The sequence below is a fragment of the Peromyscus californicus genome, unplaced genomic scaffold, assembly GCF_007827085.1.
Source record: "Peromyscus californicus insignis strain IS unplaced genomic scaffold, ASM782708v3 Scaffold_6__1_contigs__length_162567912, whole genome shotgun sequence".
Taxonomy (NCBI): Eukaryota; Metazoa; Chordata; class Mammalia; order Rodentia; family Cricetidae; genus Peromyscus; species Peromyscus californicus.
This window is the reverse complement of record NW_026294584.1, coordinates 139,294,697-139,311,759: the sequence shown is the minus strand read 5'-3', so window position 1 is coordinate 139,311,759 and position 17,063 is coordinate 139,294,697. Positions and strand designations below refer to the sequence as shown.

Here is a 17,063-nt window from a genome sequence, read left to right as displayed (position 1 = left end):
CAGCCTAGCCTGAGTTACACTGTGTGTTCCAGGCCAACTTTATAAGACCCTCCTGTCTCAAACCAGGAAAGAAAATAAAAACCATTCTGAGCCCATAGTCTGTTCCAACATGGCAGACCCACCTGGCTGTCCTTAGCCTCACCTCCCCCGTCCACGGAGTTCCTGCGGTATTGTCAAAGGCAGCACAGGAAGGCAGACTGTATCTCTAGGTACAAGAGGACGCCTTCTACCCGGGGCTATTTAGAGTGCTAGAGATTTTATGTGACCCTTGCTCCCAGCTGCTCTTGAGACTACAACATCCTTTGAGGCCAAAGTGGGAATGTTTCCTAAACGTAAGGCAGATGTTCCTACCCAGCATGCACCTGGACCTGCCCTCCCCCCACCAATTTATAGATAACGCACTCCCCACCTCCCCCTAAGTGATCACCAGCCGGCCCTCTTCTTCCCCACTCTGACCCCTTGTCTTTCCTTGTGCTCTGACCTGTGGAGACATTCCTCACTAATCCAGCTTGGGCTTTCTGTCTTGCAGAAAAGGGAACCCCCTTTCTCCTGGACACTGGCATTATGACCCTCTGGGGGTGACCCAGGATAGACACAATGCAAGCCTTTGATCCTCAAAATGAGGGCCCCCTCCAAGGCCTGGTTGCTTCCCGAATCGAGACTTATGGGGGCCGTCGTTCGACTTCTGCCCAGAGCACTGCTGGGAATATCTATCCCAGAGGAGGCCCTGTATTGGTGAGTCCGCCCGTGCCCGGAAGGTGACCTGGGTGGGGCATGAGGGAGGACACCAAAGCTTTGAAGTCTGTCCCCTTAAAGTTTCACAGGCTGCTCTATTCTTGTCCCTTAACCTCCTCTGCTTTCCGGGGTTGCTGGGAGAGGAGGACCGAGCCTGGGCGGGGATCCCAGGACTTCACACCCAGCCCCAGACAACGGAGTGGCAGGGTCAGGGAACAGAGTGGAGCCACACCCACAGAGAAGGGGTTGGAAGGCATTTCTGAGTTACGCAGTGCGGTGCGGTGCAGTGGGAAAGACATCTCTCAGTCTCTGCTTGTGATGAGTTGGGAGGAGTCAAAAGCTTCCTGAGTCAGGACTGAAGAAGAGCCAAGGTTCAGGGCGCCCCCGTTCTCACAGAGGAGGAGGGCGTGGAGGGAATTGTCTTGGTCCCGCCCCCGGCTCCATCTGCCTGGCCCACTTCCAAGCCTAGTAGAGGAAAGGGGTGTGGAAGCCAGGGCCGAGGCTGTTTCTGCCCTCGGAGCTTCCTTAAGAGCAGGTCCACTTCTGGCTGGGGGCATTCCCTGCCTCCCTGAAGGATTCCACCCCTGCTGGAGATGGAAACTACCCCAGGCAGAGGGCAGAAAGGGACACTAGGAAGTATGTGGGGTAATTCAGGCCAAGGCAGACAAGGAATGTGACCAGGCCTGCCTTGGGAGGAGACTTGTGGCTAAGGCTTCATCCAACCTCTAACACAGAAGGACAGCAACTCCCGGTGGCATAGGACACTAGCTGCAGCCCCGAGGGAGGAGGCTGCACCTTTGTGAGCTCTCATTCCCACGTGTGAGGGAGGCTAGCTGTCCACAAAGGAGTGAACTCAGAACAGAGCATGTACGGCTCACCGCTCCTGTGAGCCCTTGGCACAGAGGGTATGTGTGCCGCTGGGTGGGCTGAAGCTGCAGAGCCCGGGCATGTGTGTGCCTGTGCCGCTGCTCTGCAAGAGGCCTCAGCTTCTACCTCCGGGTTCCCTGAGGAAGCAGGCAGGCATGCCCCTGCCCAGCTGAACTTGCCCTCCCTGGCAGCAGCCACTGTGACTCAAGGCAGCGACAACTCACACCAAACTGGTTTGATGAGAGAAGCGAGCCAGCCCAGCTTGCAGGAGTGAGGGATGATGTCCAGAGCCAAGCTCGGCCCCTTCGACCTCTCTAGTAGTTCTGGCACTCCCAGAACTTGCCCTGTCTTCTCTTTCCCCAGGACCCTAGTCGCCGACGCCTCCAGCACTATGTCCCTTTTGCCAAGGGCTCTGGTCATGCTCGAGGCCTGTCTCCTCTGATGCTTCGGGAACCAGAGCCAGAGAAGAGGCATGGAGGCCATTTTGGGGTTGGCCCACCTCACTCCCCCAAACTCAAGGTAAGGATTCCCTTTACTTCGGTCTCGGTGTTCACACCCCCAGCCATGATAGCCTCCAGGGACAGCCAAGCCCAGAAACTCCGTGAACGGAGCACTGTCAGGTAACCTCTGGTTGCAAGCACCTTCGAGAATTCAGGCAGGCACAGCTCTGGGCAGAAGCCCTCTCAGGAGCAGCTCTCAGTGTGGCCAATGTGCTGGACCCCACGAGCCTAAACCTTTGTGTTTGCTTGTTCTGTTTTGTTTTTCAAGAGAGAGTTTCATTGTGTAATGGCCTTGGCTGTCCTGGAACTCACTCTATAGACCAGGCTGACCTCTATAACTCACAGAGTGCTGGGATTAAAGGTGTGTGTCACCACCACCCAGCTAGGCTAAACTGTTAATATTAAACTCCCAGCTTTTGGAAAGTACCAAGTAATGTGTGCGCCAGGGACAATCTACTCATCCCTACTTCCCCCACCAACCTTCACCCCAGCTGTGAGCCCGCCACGTCCTCCCATGTCACACTAAGGGTAGAGTGGGGCTTAGAGTTAATTATTTGTTTCCCACATCATTTGGTACCAAAAAACAGTTCTAAATTTTAAGACGGGATGCTTCATAAATATCTCCACTTTAAGTCAGGCACGGTGATGCACATTTATAGTCTCAGCACACAGGAGGCTGAGGCAGGAGGATTGCAAGTTCAAAGTTAGCCTGAGCTGCATAGTAAGTCTCCATCTAAAAACAAACAAAAATGGTACATATTATGTCGTCATTAACTGAGACCGTGCTTTCTTTTTTTTTTTTTTTTTTTTTTTTGGTTTTTCGAGACAGGGTTTCTCTGTGTAACTTTGCGCCTTTCCTGGAACTCGCTTTGGAGACCAGGCTGGCCTCGAACTCACAGAGATCCGCCTGGCTCTGCCTCCCGAGTACTGGGATTAAAGGCGTGCGCCACCACCGCCCGGCCGAGACCGTGCTTTCTTAAGTCTAGTCCTGGTCCTTACTTGAAGATTCCTTAGTCTGGTGTGTATATCTCAGTGGTAGAGGGCTTGCCTGGCATGCAGAAGGCCCTGGGTTCAATTTACAGCATGACCCAAGACAGGCTGTTTGTTTTTTAAGTAAAGAAAATCAATTCTTAAGAACCACTCTGAAAAACCTGCCTCTGCCCCTCACCCTGTTCTGAGTGAGGAAACCTCAAGAAGGCATCGTTCTGGTCAGGGAGATCCCCTCAAACCCCTCTCCCTAGGGATCTTTCTGCAGACAGAAGTGTAACTTCATTTCCTGGGTAATAACAACCCTATTCAGGCCGCACCCGGCACACGTGTGTATGCATGTGTGTGCACACACAACCTTTCCAGAGCCTGGGCACCAGATGGTGGGGATGTGTCAGACTGATCCCCTTCTCTGCTCTCCCAGGAAGTCACCAAGGCCCATGAGCTGGAGGTGAGACTGCACACATTCAGCATGTTTGGGATGCCGCGACTGCCACCTGAGGACCGGAGACACTGGGAAGTAGGAGAGGGAGGTGACAGTGGCCTGACCATGGAAAAGTCCTGGAAGGAGCTAGTGCTTGGACACGAGGTGGGCTTGACATGGTCTGTGTCCCCGTGATGCATCAGACCCTCCTCCACACGTGCATGCATGTACCTCACTTCTGCCCTGGGAAAGGCAAAGCCTTGGGATATGGCATCTAGAGGGGAAAGCCTCTAGAGATCTTGTTCAAATCCCAGCTCTGCCACCAACTTGTGAGGCCTGGGTTGTGGTGGAGGACCTCTCCACACCTCACTTGCTTCATATGGAAAATGGGGGTGGGGCTACCTACAAACTAGAGGGATGGTTAGGATGAAACTGGTCCTGTGTTGAAGGACCAGAACCCATGGCACAGATGTAGCGCTTAACAAATGGCGCCTGCTCTTATCAGCGTTCCCCAAGTGAACCAGCACTGTTCCCCTCAGGAGATGAACCGTGAGCTTTGCCATCAGCAGGAAGCACTGTGGGAGCTCCTGACCACGGAGCTGAGCTACCTGAGGAAGCTCAAGATCATGACTGATGTGAGCCACCCTCAGCCTCAACCTCATCTCCTCCCTCCCTGGGTCCTTAGAATGATCTCCACGCTCCTGCTCCCGGAGCAGAAGGGCTGGGCTGGGGGCTGGAGGGCAAGATTCCAGGCGATGATTTCAGACCTGCTCAGGGTCGGTCGGGAGGAGAAGACTGAAGAGGGTGGGCTTGGGGAGACCCTGGAGGAGGGAGACCAGGTGCTGAGCCCGTCTTCCTCCCTGCCTCCAGCTCCTGGCAGCTGGTCTGCTGAATTTGCAGAGAGTGGGACTGCTGACTGAAGTGAGTGGAAACGTGGCGGGGGGCGGGGGGGGGGGGGGGCACAGCGAGCCCTCCAGGCTGGGCAGGCTGAATTCCCACAGCCCCATTTTCTGGGACACCCCTGATTTCCCTACACTTCCCGTTTGCATTAGACCCCCAGCATGCCGCAGGCCCCTAGCTCCCCTGGTGCCACAGGGGTAGAGGGTCTTCCAGGTCACTGCCAGGCTCTTCGCTTCCTCCCAAGCCCTGTCACTGAAGCTGAAAGTCCTTACCTGTCCCTTCCTGGCTGTGACCCCACAAAGGTCTGTTATAAGTCCTGCCCACTCCTCCAGGTGTCAGCTGAGACCCTGTTTGGAAATGTCCCCAACCTGATTAGAGCCCACCGGAGCTTTTGGGAAGAGGTGATGCAGCCCATCCTGGAAGAGACTCGAACCTCTGGCCAGCCTCTGGACCCTGTCAGCTTACAAAATGGCTTCCTGACAGTGAGTGTGGGGAGACCCAGAAAGAGCAAGATGAAGTCAGCCCAAAAGGATCCAGGGGGCACAACTCTAAAATATAACCTCATCTCCTCCATTCCATCCCACAAGCATGACCTTCTGGAGTCCCTCATGAAATGAAAATATCTGCACCTTGGGTGCAGACGAGGGTGTGTTCTCACCAGCTACACAATCTTGCGTTTGTTTGTTTTCCTTTTTTCTTTTTCTTTTTCTTCTCTCTCTCTCTCTCTCTCTCTCTCCCTCCCTCCCTCCCTCCCTCCCTCCCTCCCTCCCTCCCTCCCTCTCTCTCTCTCTCTCTCTCTCTCTCTCTCTCTCTCTCTCTCTCTCTCTCTCTTCTAAGGCAGGGTCTGGCAATGTTGCCCAGGCTAGCCTCAAATTCAAGACCTTCCTACCTCAGCTTCCCAAGTGCTGTAATAGCAAGTGCGCCCTACTTGGCAGCTATAAAATATTAATCATTCCTTTGAGATCCATCAGCAAATAACTAAGCGCAAGAATGAGGCCTAAAGGGCTGGAGAGGCGGCTCAGCAGTTAGAACACTGGCTGCTCCTGCAGACGAGCTGGGTTTGTTTCCCAGCACCTGCGTGCTAGCTCACAACCCTCCGTAACTCTAGTTCAGGGGGACCTGACCTAAGAGAACTAGACATGCAAATGGCACACGCGCACACACACGTGCACACACACACACACACACACACGCACACAATGCGTGCGCTTGCGCATGCGAGTGTGTGCGCAGATGAAACACTCATACACATAAAATAAAATTTTTAAAAAATGTCTCTTAAAGAATGATGCCTAAGCAAGGAGATGCCTGCGAGGACTTAGTTGGGGCTGGAGGGCTTGATAAAAGGCCACAGGGGCATTGAGTGTGGAGTGGTAAGAGAAAAAGAACAGCTGCATCTAGACTTTTTCTATAGTGTTTCTGGGCTGGCAGGAAACATTGGGATGGGGTAAAAAGCCAGGGGGTGAGGGCAGTTTCCTGGGAGCCTTTCCCCCACCTCCTTCTGAGCAGGGCTTCTGGATAACTTTTAGGTCATAGAAATAGGAGCCCCAGCGTCCCGAAAACAGTCGAGTTGAATTATTGATAGAAAGAGAGCGAGTCCTGAGGAGCAGGCACAGCCAGTGCCACGGACAGAATGAACTCCAAGGGTAGCCAGGGCCTGACTCTCGGGGTGTCTAGTCTTCTCTGGAGCACAAAATGAGGGGCCTGGCTGTGGGGGACATCCTGGGAGGTAGAGGCTGGCCGGGGCTTCATTTAGGGGCTGCGTGAGGCTCTCTCTCCTCAGCCTGCAGCCATGTTCTGCAGCCAGAGTCTATTCACGACCCTCTTCTGTCTGCCTGTAATCTGTTACTCCAGTTTGGCCAGCGGTTCCTGCCCTACGTTCAGTACTGCCTGCGAGTGAAGCAGACCATGGCTTATGCCCGGGAGCAGCAAGACACGAACCCTTCATTCCACACTTTCGTGCAGGTGGGGTGCCGTGGAACATAGAGGCTGGAGGGGTTCAGCTGCACAGCCAGGTCATGCCAGGCTTCATTTGGGGTGGTGCAAGGCTGAGGCAGCCACTGGAGGTGCAGGCAGGAGGGTCCCTGCAGACTCCTGAGCTCTACCCACCTCCCCCTGCAGTGGTGTGAGAAACACAAACGCTCGGGAAGGCAGACGCTGGGCGACTTGCTTATCAAACCCCACCAGCGCATCACCAAGTACCCACTGTTGCTGCAGGCTGTGCTCAAGAGAAGCCCCGAGCCCCGAGCCCAAGAGGCCCTGAACGCCATGGTAGGTACTCAGGTGAGGCTACGGCCCTTGTGTGTGTGTGTGTGGGGGGGGGCTGTTGGTGGGTGAGGGGTAAGACTATCTCCAGAGGTCCCTGAGGTCTCATTCCTCACACAGTACTGACTCACTAGGCCTATTTTAGAGTGCTGTAGCTGCCGTTGGGTGGATAGGCTGGGCTCAGCTATGCTTCTTCTGCTCCTCACATGCCAAGATTGCAGCTGTGGAGTCCTTCCTGCGACATATAAATGGACAGGTCCGCCAGGGTGAAGAGCAGGAGAGCTTGGCGGCTGCGGCTCAGCGCATAGGACCCTATGAGGTGCTGGAGCCCTCCAACGAGGAGGTGGAGAAGGTGAGGAATGGGCTCCATACATGCCAGGCTCCAGGAAAGCAGATAAAGGAGAAGCCTGGCCGGAGAGGGCAGAGGCCAACGCATTCTGTACCTGAGTGCCACCGCTGGGTGTGCCCAGTATTTCTTCCTGTGGGAGGAGCCCAAAGGGTAAACAAGAAGACTAAAGAGGGGACCCTGGGGTGTTTGCTGTGGCTCCAGGTACAGAAAGGATGGGCTGGTGGTGCACAAGGAGCCACCCTGGGTTGGGATGGAGAGGCACACCGGCATGGCGCCCCGATCCCTTTCCTGCTTCCTCTGTTCCCTCAGAACCTGCGTCCGTTTTCCACCCTGGATCTCATGACTCCTATACTAGGGGTTGCCCAGGAGCACACGAGGCAGCTGCTGCTGGAAGGGCCTGTGCGCATGAAGGAAGGGCGAGAAGGGAAGGTGAGGGTGAAGCAGGGCATGGAAGGACCCGGATGAGAGGCCAGCAAGCTGGAAACAGGGCTGGGAGAGATGGCCAGGTGGGTAGGAGCATTTGCTCTTTAGGCCTGAGGACCCGGGCATGGGGAGATGACTGAGCAGTTAAAGTCACTGGCTGCTCTTGCAGAGGACCCAGATTTAGTTCCCAGCACCCACACGGCAGCTCCCCACAGTCTGTAACTCCAGCTCAAGGATCTGACACCTCTTCTGACCTCCCTGGGCACTGCATACATGTGGTGTGCAGACACATACATGAAGGCAAAATATCCATACACATCAAATAAAAAATATATAGATCTTTCAGCCGGGTGGTGGTGGTGCATGCCTTTAATCCCGGCACTCGGGAGGTAGAGGCAGGTGGATCTCTCTGAGTTTGAGGCCAGCCTAGTCTACAGAGTGAATTCTAGGACAGCCAGGGCTACACAGAGAAACCCTATCTCAAAAAAAAACAAAAAAAAATTAGATAGATAGATAGATAGATCAATCGATGGACGGATGAACGGATGGATGGATGGATGGATGGATGGACGGATGGATGGACAGACAGACAGTTAGATAGGTAGATCTTTTAAAGAAAAATCAAGAAGCTGTAGGTTACCAAACTGGCCCCAAACTTTAAAAAACAAAACAAAAAAATGTGAAAACCTAACTTTAAAAGTTTGAATCCTCGGGCTTGGGGATTTAGCTCAGTGGTACAGCGCTTGCCTAGCAAGTGCAAGGCCCTAGGTTCGGTCCTCAGCTCTGACAAAAAAAAAAAAAAAAAGTTTGAATCCTCAACAGAGGCAACTCGGGTGTTAATAGCACTTGCTGGTCTTTTTTTTTTCTTCTCCAGGACAGGGTTTCTCTGTGTAGCCTTGGCTGTCCTGGAACTCACTGTGTAAACCAGGCCAGTACTAAACTCACAGAGATCCACCTGCCTCTGCCTCCCAAGTGCTAGGATTAAAGGTGTGCCCCACCACCGCCAGGCTGCACTTGCTGGTCTTGCAGAGGACTCAAGTTCATTTCTCAGCACCCATTGTCAAGTAGCATACTACTGCCCGTATCTCCAGCTCCAGGGGCTGATCCAAAAACCTTCTTCTGGCCTCCTTGGGCACTTTTACTCACATGCACATACTTACACAGAAACACACATTACTAAAATAAAACAAGTGTTTAAAAAAGAAAGCAAGCAAGCTAGTCATGGTTGCTTGCATCTGTAGCCCCAGGATGGATGAGGAGAACAAGCAGATCCCAAGAGTTCCCTGGCCAGTCAACCTCATCTTAAAGCAATAAAGTGGAAGTGATAGAGCAAGACACCCAGCATCCTGTCCTCTCCTGCACATGGGCACACTGGCCCAAACACCCGCACAGTCACTTACACATACCACACGCGTAATACACAGCACACACAAGGTAGCAATGGAACAGTGTGGTGTGCTGGGCAAAAGGACATGGTCCTGGTCCTGCCTGAACACCAGTTGTTTGTATGACCTTGAGCCAGACCTGTTGTCTGCCTATAAATCAAGAGATGGGACCAAGTCTATGCCCTCCCAGCACTCCATAGCACTGCCAGGATCCCGGCTCAGCCCCTCCCCTGGCTCTAGCTGACCCTGCCTCTTTCTCCACAGCTGGATGTGTACCTGTTCCTGTTCTCTGATGTGCTCCTGATAACCAAGCCTCAACGCAAGGCAGACAAGGCCAAGGTCATCCGTCCCCCTCTCATGCTGGAGAAACTTGTGTGCCGACCACTACGAGACCCCCGTATGTCTCTTCTACCAGAGGAGGAAGGGTCGGGATTGGGGTCAGATAAGGCCCAGTCCTTAAAGCAGAGCTTCTTCTCTGTGCAGACAGCTTCCTGCTGATCCACCTCACTGAATTCCAGTGTGTCTCCAGTGCCCTCACTGTGCACTGTCCCAGCTCAACAGATCGTTCACGGTGGCTGGAGAAGACCCTGAAGGCTCAGGTAGGGGGCAGTCAGGCTTGGAGAGGGGGGAGCACGCACCCCTGGAGCTCAGAAGGGTGAAGGAGGGCAGAGAGGCAGGGCTGAGGGCAGGTGCAGACTTGACCAGACTTGGGTGCCTTCCAGAGGAGGACAGAGTCTAAGAAAGCCCATATCCAGCTACTGAGCCAGCCCAAGACGGGGTACACCCTAATGACCACACTGAAGCAATGAATTTCTAAACCTTATCTTCTGTTCAGACACCCAGGGGGGCGCTCTCTGGGGACAGACGCTAGGGCTAGGTGCCAGGGAATCAGAAGGAATGAACACAGCATTCCTGCCCTGCAGGAGTCTGGGCTGCAGCTCATTAGGGTAATCAGAGGACAAATAACAGCAAATACTCAGAAGACAGCAAGAGAGAAGGGGGCCATGCCTTCTGCCCCACCTTCCTGCTGGAAAAGCCGCCATGCGGAGGGAGATTAGGGGAGGAGCCATGGCATCAGACAGGGGACACAAAGGCGAATGTCAGCGGGACAAAGGAAGGAGGGGACGCCAAATACAAAAATCCAGAAATAAGTCACAGTCTCGTGTGTGGAGAGAACCACTGAGAGCTGGGAGGGCGTCAAGTTGGGCCCGTCTCTCACTTCATAGGCAGGAGACGGGGCTGGCCCAAGGTCATACAAACTCTAGAGCTCAGCCTGGGCCACGCAGGACCGTGTCATGTCTGCTCACCCTGCCACACTTTCTCCCATCGCCGCCGTGTGTGTGTGTGTGTGTGTGTGTGTGTGTGTGTGTGTGTGTGTGTGTGTCTGTCTGTCGTGTATTGTGTGTGTGGTGTGTGCATATAACTGGGTGGGTGGGTGCACCAGCGTGTGTATGTGCAGGACAGAGCAGGATGATTGCTTGACAATGCCAGGGTGTGACATATAAATGTGGGTCCAGGAGATTATGCCACAGGATCATGCCCATCTCTAAGGCCCTGCTAAGAGCTTGAACTTTGTCCCACAGACGATATGGAGCCAGTGGAGGGGTTTTTTGTTTGTTTGTTTGTTTTTTGTTTTTTTTGGGGGGGTTGTTTTTTTGTTTTTGTTTTGTTTTGTTTTTCGAGACAGGGTTTCTCTGTGTAGCTTCGTGCCTTTCCTGGAACTCATTTTGTAGACCAGGCTGGCCTCGAACTCAAAGAGATCTGCCTGCCTCTGCCTCCCAAGTGCTGGGATTAAAGGCGTGAGCCACCACCGCCCGGCTGCCACTGGAGGTTTTAAACAGAGTAGTGATGAAAGCAGATTTATATGATAAAAGCAGGAGTTCAAAAAAGAGAGCCATCAGTAAAGCTGAGATCGTTACTACAAATTCAGTGGCTAAAACAACTGAAACTGGGCTAGAGGGTCACTCCGTGGGAGAGTACATGCTTGGCATGAACAAGACCCTGGAGCTGACTGAGCCACAGATCCACACAAAACAAGCAGTCCAGAAACAGAATCCCTCACAATTCTGGAAGCCGCAAGTTCAAAATCAAGGTGTTGACAGAACTGAGTTTCCTGCCTAGGTTCTAGGGGAGAATCTGTGACTCTTCCCAGCTGTTGATGGCTTCAGTGCCTGGACTTGGAGCAGCAACCCCCACCTCCCATCTCTGGCTTTCCCCTCCGTATACTGGTGTCCAAATTTCCCTCCCTTTCTTATGAAGATGGCAGACGCCAACTTCAGAGTGCACCTGAAGTGCAGAGCGCACCGTCTGAGATCGCCACCTCGGGTCCTGTCACATCTTCAAAGACCCTTTTCCCGACTGAGGGCGGGCACATCTGTGGCTTCTGGGGTTCAGGTTGCAGACCTAGCTTTCTGCTGTCAGTCAGCCCACTGTGGGATAGGAATGGCAAAGAGAGATGGAGATTTGAGTTCGGCTAGTTTTGTCTTGCTTGTTGGCAGAGCTGGGGCTCCAATCCAGGGTCTTCCCTGTATCAGGAAAGTGCTTGACCTCGAACTCCATTCCCAGCCACAGGGAGTACTGTGTACATGTATCTGCTTGTGTGGGTGGGTGGGTGCCACAGGGGAACTGTGTACATGCGTTTGCTTGTGTGGGTGGGTGGGTGCCACAGAGGTACTATGTACATGTATCTGCTTGTGTGGGTGGGTGGGTGCCACAAGGGAGTACTGTGTACATGCGTTTGCTTGTGTGGGTGGGTGAGTGCCACAGGGGTACTGTGTACATGCATCTGCTTGTGTGGGTGGGTGGGTGCCACAGGGGTACTGTGTACGTGTGTCTGCTTGTGCGGGTGGGTGCGTGGATGTGCACTGCTGTACTTATCTCACTACATCTGTAGTTGGTCTTTTACTATCCGGTTTTCTGAAATTTCTCCCTTTCTTTGGTTCCTTTAGAACAACCTTTCTCCCACATTCTTCCTTTGGAAACTTACTGGTGTTCATATGCAGAATGACAGCCCCTGATAGTCTCTGCAGGGTGACAAACAGAGCATCAGTTCTGCTCTATGACCAAACTTATAGCGAAGCTTTCAGCAACTCCAAGTCTGAAATACTGCAATCCATCCAAAACATCCTTCTCTGGATTACTAGGGGTCTTCACACACACACACACACACACACACACACACACACACACACACACACACACACACACACACAATAGGGTATCTCTTGGTCCCTCGACTACCCAGGGCTCAGATTTTTTCTTCTTTCCTTGCAGAAGTGTCAGTGAGGTATCTCCCTTGAGGGTTTACAGAGGTTGCTCATGCTTTAACAGAAAATGAGCTTGCCGGTGGGGGTGGGGAGACCTACTGGCTGGGAAGAGGAAAAGGAACTGATGGGGGGAATAAAAGAACCCTCGGAGGTACAGGCCAAGAAATGAAAGTGGGGCCAATTGAAGCCAAGAAGAAGACTTAGAGGAGAACCCAGAGCCCACCCCGCGTTTTTGGCAAGTTACTTCCCCTTTTAAGCCTGGCCTGCCACCTGGGAGGGGACAGTGATAGCCAGCAAGCCAGTGGCTTGGCCTGAGGCCCTGTGCTCCACAAGTGTGTGTCACTGTTCTGCGTATAGGAAAGGGGTGAACTAGCTGAGAACTCCTATAATCCCAGCACCCAGAAAGCTGAGGCAGGAGGATCATGAGTTCGGGGCTAGCCTGGGCTACACAGCAAGTTCTGGATCTGAGCTGCATAGAAAGATCTAGTCTCACAAAACAAAGAAGACGAAGGAGGAGGAGAAGAAAGGCGTGGTAGGAGGTGTGGAGCTGGAAGAAGGCACTGGTGTGGTGGCCGAGAGAGGCAAGGGGCACCACTCACAGATCCCTTGCCATCCAGTACTGGGAGAACGTGCTGTGCCCAAGGACCTGCAAAGAGCGAAAGCACTCTATCTTGGGAATTTTCCAGGAGTCTTGCTCTGGAGCCCCCCTTTCTTCAGTGTGGGGCACCACACTCGAGCTCTTTCTCTCCTATACCGCTCACCTATAGCCCAGAAGACTCCTGCTGCTCAGGCTTTGAGGTAGCTGGAAGCCCTGTGCTCTGCAGCCTGGGATCCCCCACTCCTGCTCTTCCTGAGGAGGGACAGGGACAGCTTAGTGGAGATGCTGCCACCGGATATGCCTCAAAGACGCCCTTGTTTCTTCTCCCTCTTTCCTTCCACACCACAGCCCTGTCCTGGGCATCCCATCACATCCCATCACAAACTCGAACTTGGGGCCTGTGGGGCAAAGGGCATCTCCCCGAAACAAACAGGCTGTGCATCCCAGAGCCATCCTTTTGCTTGTACCTTTTCCCGCTTCACGCTGAGCTGGAAGATGAAGCCTGAGGAAGAGGGACATGGGAACTGGCCTGGTGTGCTAGCTTCCTGCCTCCAGGTCTCTCCTCTGTTCCGGTTCAGTGACTGGGAAGCCAGGGGAAGGACAGTTAGAACTGTCCACTTGATATCACTTTCCTATGCCTGCCCAACCCTCCTCCAGCATGTCTTGTCCTGACCCAGCCGCCCCCACGCTCCTACAGAAGCTTTGGAGAAGCCTAGGAGCCCCAGGGCTGCTGGCTCACATTCCCCTAGCTGACGAGAAAGTACAGATATGGAGCCACCAGGCTAGCCTAGCACCGGTCAGAACAGAGCACTGTATGGGGTGGGTGGGGGGACACTTGAGGTCCCTACTCTATGCCAGATGCAGCCCCTTAGCAGCTGCTGTGATGGGGATGCCAGGGAAGGGAGACAGAAGACTCCAGCTGCAAGCCTTCCTCCCTTCCTCCCTCCCTCCCTCCCTCCCTTCCTTTCTTCCTTCCTTCCCTCTGCTTGCTTTCTGAGATGGGGTTTCACTGTAGAGTTCTGGCTGACCTGGAACTCTCCATGTAGACTAGGCTGGCCTCGGACTCAGAGATCCACCTGCCTCAGGTGGATCCACTATGATCCAAATGCTGGGATCATGCCCAGCCTATGGCCATTTCTTTACCAGCCTGGAAGCACTTGGGTATTTTCTTAGGCACACCTATGAATACTGATGCCCACTCTGCCCATAGCAGCCACCTCTACCCTCATGCCAAGCCTCCCCCTACCACCTACCCTGTGTGTGTGCCCTCAGGCTCTGCTGTCTCCCCCTACACAATCCTCCTGTGGTAGCTCATGGCCCATCAAGCCTGCCTTTGCAGAGCTTGCAGTCACTGAACTAGGACTTACAGAGCATCCTCACCCAGCTCTCCTCTCCACTTGCCTCCTTGGCCAGGAGCTGCATCTAAAGCCAGTCTTGGCAGCTGTAAACTGAGCCATGCTTTCCACACTGTCGGGTGACGGTGTGTGACAAAGCATCCCATGCATATGGAAGTACTTTGCAAGCCATCTCTCAGCTGCCACTGCTTTATTCTGTATGAAAACTCCGGAGAAGGAACACAGACATGTGTCATCTTCTCTTCCATCTTGGGACAGATGCTTTTACACCCATCTAAGGGACAGAAGAGTCCTCAGCCTAGGACAGGCATGCCCCTGCTCCTCCTACATTCAGGACAGAGGCCAAGGTGACGGGAGAGGAATGTGCCCAAAAGAGCAACCTAAGGACCAGTATGGCTCAGAGCCCTTGCAGCACCTCATCCCAGTCATGGAGAGCTTCCTAAGAGACAAGGAGCATCCCTGGAGACAGGAAAAGCAGGCACGTGATAGAGGAGGAAAGGGACTCTGTCCTCCCCAGTTGCCTCCAGCACCAGCTCTGCAGCTTGGTGCCACCACATCTTGGCACCACTGTGCTCCCTTCCTGTAAGAATACTCCTAAGGTGGTCACTAGCCTTCTGGTTCTTTCTTGGTAGGAAAGGAAGTGTAAACACCTGTGCCTCAGAGGAGTGTTAGGAGGAGTAAAGACACCATTGGTACAGCCATTAGTACCGTGTCCCGCATACAGCAAGTGCTCAATAAATGAGAGATCATAGTAATGGAAGTTCCTCCCCAGGCCACTCTGCAGAGGCTGAAGGCTGAGGAGTATGTTCAACAGAAGAGGGAGCTCCTGGCCATCTATCGCGACCAGGGCAGGGAGTCCCCCAGCACCAGACCCTCCACTCCTTCCCCAGAGGACTCTCAGAGCAGTGCCGAGGGGAGGTAAGACTCAAGTGTGCCCTCAAAGGAGGGGGCCACAGGTGGGGAGGAGGGAGGAGAGGTTTAACAGGCCCGAGATGAGTCAGTACAGCCTTGGGGGCCCTGGTGTGGGTACAGGAACACCAGCAGCAGCTCGGAGTGGAACAGGTAGGTAGCCACCATGTGAAGGGATGCGTGGGACAGGGTGGGCACAGGGCAAAGGAAGCAGAAACATGGCGTGTGAGCTCCCTGTGAGGAGCAGGCTCCAGAGTGAAGGTGGATATGGATTCTCAGACTATCAACACTTCCAGGACACAGCAAGTTCAAATCCCCAGAGTGTAAGAGGTTCATCCAGGATGATACAGCTGCTTAGCAACATGCTTCCAGAGAAAAGAAACCCCCCACTGGACCCAGTCAGCAAATATGAGACCAGTTGCTTGATGTGAGGTCTGAACCAGGTGCTGTGGATAGAATAGCTCAGAGGCAGCCCAAGTTCTTTTTGTTTTTGTTTTTAAGACATGTAGCTCGGGCTGACCTCGAACTCATGACATCCCCCCTGAGCAACCACACCCAACTTAGCTCAAAGTCTCGACTTTTTCTTTTTAAAATATGCAACACTTCGTAAATTGCGTGACCTTGCACAGGAACTGTAATCTTCTGTGTGTAATTCCAATTTCAGTATATGTGCTGTGTAAAAGAAGTGGGTACCCAAGGTCTTTTATAGAGCACAATTCTAGCCCGGGCAGTGGCGAAAACAATCAGTGTTATGTGAAGAGACAGGACAGTAAGTCTGGAGGAGGAGACATTTCTGAGTGGAGTAATGGGGGAGACTTCCTGGGCTTGAATTTGATCCTCATTATCTCGGTCTGACTTTCTGCTATTAACCATAGGACTTTGGAGCTCAGCATCGTCCCCCGCCTAGTGGTGACTGAAGACACGGATGAAGATGCTCCCTCTATGCCCGATGACACCTCGGACTCTGGCTATGGCACCTTGATTACAAGCTCCCCCAAGAACTCTCACTCTCCGCTGAACAGGCTCCGGTCCAAAGCTCTTCGTAGGGACCCTCGTCTTACCTTCTCTACCCTGGAACTCCGAGATGTTCCTTTGCGGCCCCAGCCCCCTGACCCCCAAGCTCCCCAGCGACGAAGTGCCCCAGATTTGCCGGATGGGATCCTGAGAGGAGGCAGTCTACCCAGGAGAGGCCCCCCAGCCTGGTCCGAGGAGGAAGATGAGACTTTGACCACACGGGATGTGGTGGTAGAAACCCTAAACAGGGCACAGCGGCGCAGCCCGCTCCCCCACTCTCCCACCCAGACTGACTCTGCTGAGGAAAGCCCCTGGGAGTCCTCCGATGAAGAAGAGGGGCCTCTATCCCCTGGACTCCGCCCCCGGCCCCTGCGGGCCGAGGATATGCTCAGGGAGATAAGGGAGGAGCTGGCCACCCAAAGGATCGAGGGAGCCTCGGAACCTGGGGATGACAAGCCCCGGAAGCTGACTAGAGCCCAGTTGCAGAGAATGAGAGGGACCCACATCATACAGCTGGACACCCCCCTGTCCACATCGTAAGTGCAGGAGGGAGACTACTATGGGACAGGAGGGCAGTATGACGTGAGGGGCCATTCTAAGGAAGGCGGTGAGGGCCGGGACCGACACAGGGGAGGGTACTCAGCTGTAACTGTCCCCCCCACTCCTGTTGCTTGACCTCAACCTAATGGAGCTATCTCCTTCCTTTACAGAGAAGTGTGAGGGATGCCGAGGCCCTTTGGCGCATCTCCTGGAGGAACTGTCTCCCCAAGAGTGCTGGTCACCTCCCTCCCCCTGGACTCTACCTCAAGGACCCACTTCAAACCAAGCTCGGCCCAGGCACCCGCCTCCTGCTCTGAGAACTGTACATTTGTGTCTCACAGACACATCTCTGAGCCCTACATAAAAGTGCCCAGGAGACATGCCTGTTTGCTCAACCATGCTTGGTCAACATGGTGGGAGGAGGGAAACATGGGCACCCATGGGGTCGTGTTGCACAGTCTGTGAGCTAGCAGGATGGCTGGACTTCCCATGCCACTTTACAGGTTCTGGGCTCTGCCCAGCCTCTCCTACCCACAGACCACTCTT

At 53.8% G+C, this 17,063-nt stretch overlaps 2 protein-coding genes across 4 annotated transcripts in view; one reads left to right on the top strand and one right to left on the bottom strand.

The window, feature by feature from the left end:
- Tnfrsf1a (TNF receptor superfamily member 1A) overlaps positions 1-17,063 on the bottom strand; it is an 87,368-nt gene that overhangs the window by 56,768 nt on the left and 13,537 nt on the right. The gene's annotated exons all lie outside the window — the stretch shown is intronic.
- Plekhg6 (pleckstrin homology and RhoGEF domain containing G6) lies at positions 598-16,948 on the top strand. 3 transcript variants are annotated; one of them, XM_052721058.1, is made up of 14 exons: positions 598-735; positions 1,966-2,121; positions 3,514-3,678; positions 4,056-4,148; positions 4,384-4,434; positions 4,746-4,895; positions 6,268-6,378; positions 6,535-6,684; positions 6,893-7,030; positions 7,337-7,456; positions 9,100-9,232; positions 9,319-9,434; positions 14,827-14,972; positions 15,839-16,948. In XM_052721058.1, the coding sequence occupies exons 1-14, from the start codon at positions 598-600 to the stop codon at positions 16,515-16,517; spliced, it is 2,346 nt and encodes a 781-aa protein (XP_052577018.1). In that variant the 3' UTR covers positions 16,518-16,948. The 3 variants fall into 3 exon arrangements, with proteins under 3 accessions (XP_052577018.1, XP_052577017.1, XP_052577015.1); XM_052721057.1 differs by having other exon boundaries at positions 4,053-4,148; XM_052721055.1 differs by having other exon boundaries at positions 4,053-4,148; positions 6,268-6,383; positions 6,486-6,684.